We start from the raw sequence: 7,296 nt of genomic DNA, 5'->3' as shown, positions 1-7,296 counted from the left end.
TTTCAGTGGCAACCCGAGAACTGTAATCCATGAATGGGACTAGCTTTACAAGTCATCAAGTCTAACTTCCAGACTAGGGAATTGATGGAGACAGCGAACCCCAGAGCAAAGTGCCAAACTTCTGTCAATAGCTTGAGGCTAGTGGAAAGACTTCGAGGAGACAACTCCAGAAGTTCAGCACCTAGTAAGCTCTGTCACCAATAGCCCTTTCTTGATGATGGTGTTGGTGAAGGAAATAGTGCTCCGCAAGGTTCTCCCTACCCTAGGCAGTTCAATTTTCACTCTGCAGATTCTCTCTGGCTGTAACTACCCCAGATAACAAGGAGTGAATGCAGAATAGCACGGGCTTTAGGGCCAATCAGACATGAGTTAGAAAAATTCCTACTACATGGTTTATGTAAACTTGAAGATGAATAATTGCGAACTCCCCGAACAGGGCTCAGACAATGCCATGCATAAAGAGGGGCCCTGTAATTTGAGGTTTCAGAACCAGAAGTGAAGGGGTCAGGCAGCCGGGAACGGCGGAAATTCACAGCTTTCGCCCAGCGAGGGGACAAAGGTCTGGGACACACTCCAGCTGCGTCCGGATCTTGGCTGAATCGGACGCTCAGGGTGGAGGAGACACAAGCACGGCAGCTGCCCAGCGTGTGCCCAGCCCTCCCACTGCTGGTCCCGGCTGCCAGGAGGCTGGCCGCTGGCGGGAAGGGGCCGGGAAACCTCAGAGCCCCGCAGAGACAGCAGCCGCCTTGTTCCTCAGCCTGGTGGCTTTTTTTTCCCCTGCTCTCCCAGGGGCCAGACACCAGCGCCCCACCCCTCAGGCCCCACCTCCCTGGGGGATCCTTTCCTCCCCAGCCCTGAAAGCGTTAACCCTGGAGTTTTCTGCACACCCCCCGACGGCTCCCGCCCAAGCTTCCTAAAAAAGAAAGGTGCAAAGTTTGGTCCAGGATAGAAAAATGACTGATCAAAGGCAGGCGATACTTCCTGTTGCTGGGACGCTATATATAACGTGATGAGCGCACGGGCTGCAGAGACGCACCGGAGCGCTCGCCCAGCCGCCGCCTCCAAGCGCCTGAGGTTTCCTGGGACCACAATGAACAAGTTGCTGTGCTGCGCGCTCGTGGTAAGTCCCTGGGCCAGCCGACGGGTGCCCGGCGCCTGGGGAGGCTGCTGCCACCTGGTCTCCCGACCTCCCAGCGGACCGGCAGGAAGAAGGCTCCACTCGCTCCCTCCCAGGAGAGGCTTGGGGTCAGGCTGGAGCAGGAAACCGCTTTTAAGTTATGCCATGCTTCCCCTAGGGTGTCTTTTTACGCTGCAAAGTTCCTGCTGACTTTATGGAAGACAGACAGCGAGAGAGACAGAGACAGACAGCGAGTGAGAGAGAGAGAGACAGAGAGAGAGACAGCAAGAGAGAGAGAGAGAGAAGAGAACAGAAGAGAGAGAACTTTTCGTTTGAAGGTTTTTTTAGTTTTTAAGCTTTTGTCTTCATCTCGGAATATTAACGCCCTCATGTAGTCCATACTATCTTTGCTTAATGAACTTGAACTTTTATTATTAGTGGCAAAGAAGTGGTCCCTTAGATTCAGAGTAAGTTGGAAGAAGACGTTGGTCTTCTTAAAACCATTATAATTAGAATATAATTTGGATACATTGAATATGACATGATAGATTATTAGATTTTTCTAATGCAAATATGGGATATTTGGAATAATTTGGAGAAAAGATCTCTCTTTCGCATACACACACACTTAACTGTGCAATTTAATATTTTAATAAAATTTTATTGTTAAAATTATTTCACTTCTCAACTTCAATATACTGTGGAAAATATTGGCCGTATGTTATGTTCTAAAATATATCTAAATAATTGAAATTCCCTAAATAGGGCTAAAAATTGTTTCTAAAATGTTATTTGGAAAAGAAAGGAATCTCTGTAACATAGATTTTTTTTTTAAGCTTAGGTTTTGATCAAGTTAATAAGATTTGCATGTAAGTTTTTCTACGACCAATGACTTATTTTCTTTATGTCACTAGAGTGTAGAGTACATTAAGATATGAATCAGACATTTATGCAAGGCTAGGAAAAGCCATATTTAAGCCACATATGTGTTTTGGATGTGTTTGAGTAAATGTTTGAATTTCAACCTCCAACCCACAAATAATGAATAGAAGGCTAGGTAGTCTTCCACTTAGTTCCTAGGATACAGAAACATAAATAAGTAAATAAATAGCAAAGACACTAAAGAACAGGTAAGTTGGATAGGAATCTACCCATAAGTATGTTAAAATACATATGTATGTATGTGTGTGTGTGTGTGTGTGTATGTATAACTTCATCACTATAGATACTATGGAGAGCTTTTAAAAAAGTGAACCTTTATTAAAATATAACACATAGAGAATTGTGCAAGTCGTAAGTGCCTAATGCAGTTTTTCTAAGTGAGCACTTGTGAGCTAGCACACAGATTAAGAAACATATTATCAGCCCCTCAGGAACTCCCATCACTACTATGTCCACGGCCAGAACAATCAGTATTCTGATTGGAACACCATAGATGAATTTTGCTTGTATTTGAACTTTCTATAAATGGAATTTATTCAATTTTTTGCATTTGACTTCCTTCACTCAAAGTTCTGTTGTGAGATTCATCTGTACTATAGGATATATAATAATTTGTCCATTTTCGCTGCTGTATAGTGTTCCATTGTATGGACACACCACAATTGATTTAATCATCCTAGTTTTGGATTAGTATAAATAACGCTGCTGTTAATATGGGGACACTTTTATTCTTCCTAGCCCTTTTTATTGTTTCAAAGATTTAATTAATAATAAACATACTAGCAATGAGTTAAATTTCTGGATTTCCACTAAATAATATAGGTTTCTACTTATAAGTATCCATAAATGATAGTAAAATATTTTTATATGTGGTCTGTACAGGAAGATAGACATAATACTAATTTTAGATGATACAGCATTATCAGAAGAGAAGACTTTGTGTTGTGAACACAGTAAATCCTTTATATAGGAAGAATTTTGCTTCCCCTTTAGCTTCTGAGAGTTACTTTATTTTGAAAATGATTGCAAATGGACACTTCATATTTACACATAGAGTCCAGATGCCCTTTTGTAAAACCAAGGTGCCATTGTAGGAACTAGAAGCACCACAGATATTTACTTCTTTATAATGGTCATTCCACTAGCACTAGGCACCAGGACAGTGTGAAAAGCAAGATGGACACTATTCCTGTCACCATGGACCCATAGTGTAATGGAGAAAGCAGATATTGGGCAAGTAATTGTGTATATAGAGTTGCAAAACAGAAACTAATGGGTGACTTGGGAATATAAAAGATTCTGCCCTATAGCATCTTATAAGGGAAGTTCCTAGTGCAGTGTTATCATGTGGACCAAGATTCAAATACCAGTACCACCACTTACCTGAGAAATAACTGTGGCCAAGTTACTTCTTTCTTGAATTTTAGTTTTGTATTTTATAAAATGATAATAATGATATGCATATATCCAAGATACCCACGTAAAGTTTCTGCTTCATATCAACACTGGCTTCTAGCATGATGCTCACAGATAACTAACTATAGGACAATCTAGAGCCAAGTGAATTATGTAAACGAAGTGCTGATGATACTCAGAGAAGGGACAGATAGCCATCTACTGTCATCCCGGAGGAGGGGTATGACGTGTCATTGTTGGAGATTTAAAATCAGGCGTCCTGGACCAAAGAAGTGAGAGAAGGCAAGATTGTGTAGCAAAATAGAATTCTAGATTCTTTTTCTGAGAGCAAAGGATATGCTGGTAGGTAAGCAGAGGAGGAGGTAGGAATGGGATGTTGTCATTAGTACTAATGTCACAAACATGGGTTTTCCTGGAATGTTCCTTAATGCATTGAAGCAGAGGCCTTCTCTGCTTCACTCAGGCTTCAGTTTTAACTGATGGCTGAAACTTCCCATCATTTAGTATCAGAATTATCCATTGAACTTCTCAAAGCTAAGCTCTGAATTAATGTTGTGATACTAGGAGTTGGGATGGAGAAGTGGGCAGGGAGGGAGTAGATTTATTTTTTTCTCAGGAAAAATGTCTGGTCTGTTTTCCTGTAGGATAATGCCTTTGGGGGCTTTTTGTTGTTTTATAGTTGTTATTTTGGTTTCCTCTCCCTCCCCCTAGTGGTTAAGTTTTTTGTTGTTGTTGTTGTGTTTGTTTGTATTTTTTTGTTTTGTTTTACGAGAACGAATACCCTGTAGTTTCTAGGAAAATCTGACAAACCCTCAATCCAAAACAGTCCTGATCCCTGTCCATAGCAACATTCCTGGCCTAGGTCACCTAGCAACCTCCAGCACAATTTCTCATTTCAATCTAGTTTCAAATTTCACTTCTTAAGCTGAAACTACAGCTGTCAAATTCCATTGATCAGGGAAGTAAGGGTTCTGCACCAGATGGTTTATCTGGTTAGTTCTAGAAGGACAGCTATGGCAGTATTGATCAAAGGGAACTAAACACACACTCAGGTATTTTTGCTCTCCTAGCCACTAACTTGCCTGCTGGGTTTTGCTCTTGGCAACCCTCAGCCCCCTGCTGGCATGTTCCCTTTATGTGAAAGCTTTTTGTGAAAAGTATTATTTTCTCTAGCATCTCATTAACCAACAACATTTCCTTTAGTTTGAGTTTCTCCTTTGCAGCCAAAAAAGAAAAAAAAAAAAAAAAAAAAGACTGGGGAATATTTTGAAGGGAAACAGTAATCTTACAAAAATTTATGTTTGCATGAAAGCCTTGACTGATGATGCCTAGCTGCTCCTTCTGTTGCTACAATGGAGCGGAGATGCCAAAATTATCAGGATATTTGTGTGGTTTACCCTCTAGGGCAGTAGTTCTCAATTATATCAGATTTCTTCCATGCACTTTTACAATAAATCCTTTGTAACAACCTCCTTGCTCTCCTGAAATGAAATTCAGAGTGCATATATTTTACCTGCACATATAATTTTTAAAAATCAATATACTGGCATAACTATACTATAAAGAGTAATAAAAGGAAAGTAATTTATAATAAAATAGGCTTCACTAGAAGACATAAAGAAGTAGTGATGTGCATCTTTTTGTAAAATTGCCATGAACACATCACTAGGAATAAAGACTGGGGAACATGTGTAATATTGGTGACTCAAAAACATGGTCAGCATTGGCTGTGGTACTGTGATTTTCTGAAATGGTGAACAAATGTTGCTAGAGTTTTAAACAGAACAAGTTTTAATAATCTTCTATCACATTTTATCTTGTTAAATTCCTGAAAAATTATGGATAACAATCATGCAAAAAACACTTCGTGTGTATATAAAATGGAGTTCTGGTCTAGACTCAGATACTAATAAATAGGTTTTTTAATTTAGATTAGTTGTATCAGTGGTCAATAGGACATGAACGTGTGTGGGATGTGGGATTATTCTTCATTGTTCAGGATGGTCCAGCAGCATACAGTCATTATGACCAGAGAAATGCCCCCACAGATTCCTAGAACTTCTCCTAAGGGATAGCACCACCTCTGTGGCAAAGTATGAGCTCTTTGCAAGCACAGATTTTCATCTTGTTCATTTGTAGCCCCAGGGTCTCCATAGTGCATGACACTAAGGTGTGTTTCCTGAGTCAAAGGAGCTATAAAGAGATCTGCTGGGGTGTTGGATAATCTACTAGCAAGTTCCATGGATGTTCTAACAGAATTTAGCTTACTGCCAGATAGTTCACTTCTAATGTTAACTTTGATCTCTTTGAAAATATACACATAACATCCTACCCACCTGACCAATATTTTAAATACATTTGTACATTCCTACTGTAAAGGTTCATATCAATACCTTCACGAAAGCCCATTCTTAAGTAACAAAAATGAACCAGATTCATATATTGATATTTGGAGTGCAATCTAAGCCTGGCAGGACTGGCTTTCTGGCCTTCCCATCCAGCTGGGACTGTGTGCTATCTCCTGAATAGAGAATACAAGTATACACAGCTACTGAGTGGAGAACAAATGATGGTGGGTTTGGACATCAACTGTTCATTTTTGGTTTGATAAATTTTATATGTTTCTAACATGTCTCAGTAGAGATGTCAAGTAGGCATTTAGACATAAAATATTTCAGAGTGCAGGAGAAGGCTGGGCTGGAGATTTAAAAAAAATGTGTCTCATCAGCCTAGAGAAGACTTTTGGAGCCCTAGAGAAGGATGACTTCACATGCCAAGACAGAAGAGTGTGAAGCTGCCCCCAGAGCACAATTCTGATATCGATAGCCTGGTAAACAAAATGCAAATATGAACAGCAGTAGCAGCCATGTTTAGAAAAGAAAACAAGAATCAAAATAAAACTTAGCAACCCACAATAGCAGGAACTAGTGAATCGGAAATCCTAGGAACATCCGTAAACTATCTACGGGAGAAGAAAGAGTGAGGTATGGCCAACTTGAAATAGATACAAGGACGGTGTTTTTATGTGACATGTAATTAGTTTTTGGAACTCACTACCACAGAATATTTTGGGGTAACTAGCATAGAAAGTCTAAAAAAAGAATCATTTTAGACAGTTGTAAGGGATAAGAATAGTGTTACAACACATTAGGTAAGAAACTGAGTGGTACCCACTCTCTCTCACATTTACCTGGCCTCTCTAAATGAATGATCCGAGGCTAGAACAGTCTCTAGACCCACTAAAATGGTTCTTTCCAGCTACAAGTTGACATAATTTCCGAGGTGCTTGAGTAGTTTTTCACCCCAATTTCTCAGAAGCACCTGAGTCAGCCAGACCATAACTGGATAGAGGATGCAAGAGGAAATGAAATGTAATTCCTAAAGCTCTTCCAAAAAAGGTAATGTACTGATAATGACTTTGATTTACCACTTTATTGTTGTGATTTTTAAAAAAATTCACCTCTCTAGATTTATAGTCTTAATACCTATTAAAATATTTAATTTCCTTGAAGCCATTTTCTTTAAAAATAAAATGCATAGCTTTAAGATTTGTACTCCAATTCAGACTGGACCTTTTCTATAACAGCCTCTTCAATAATCACCAATAAAATAGGAAAATAGGTGTCAAGATGAATTTAGATTCAAGACAAGACAGTGACTCATCTAAGCTTTGTGGCTGCCTTTAGTAAATCCAATTTTCTTCTCTGGTCTTTGATCCAGAAACCTCAGTTCTCTTGCCATGTAATACTACTTTCTTGTTCCAAAAAATGATTTCTTTTATTCTTAGAAATATGAATATCAGCACTCTATTCCTTAAAAAA

The 7,296-nt window shown here is 39.4% G+C and overlaps 1 protein-coding gene across 1 annotated transcript in view; it reads left to right on the top strand.

The window, feature by feature from the left end:
- Positions 1-711: 711 nt before the first annotated feature.
- Positions 712-7,296, top strand: part of TNFRSF11B (tumor necrosis factor receptor superfamily, member 11b) — a 28,290-nt gene continuing 21,705 nt past the window's right edge. Inside the window, exon 1 of the mRNA XM_011972989.1 lies at positions 712-1,120. Within this exon, the coding sequence (XP_011828379.1) occupies positions 1,010-1,120 (111 nt within the window). The 5' untranslated portion in view covers positions 712-1,009. The remainder of the gene's footprint in view (positions 1,121-7,296) is intronic.

The sequence above is a fragment of the Mandrillus leucophaeus genome, unplaced genomic scaffold (assembly GCF_000951045.1).
Source record: "Mandrillus leucophaeus isolate KB7577 unplaced genomic scaffold, Mleu.le_1.0 Scaffold133, whole genome shotgun sequence".
Taxonomy (NCBI): domain Eukaryota; kingdom Metazoa; phylum Chordata; class Mammalia; order Primates; family Cercopithecidae; genus Mandrillus; species Mandrillus leucophaeus.
This window is presented reverse-complemented; position numbering and strand designations above follow the sequence as displayed.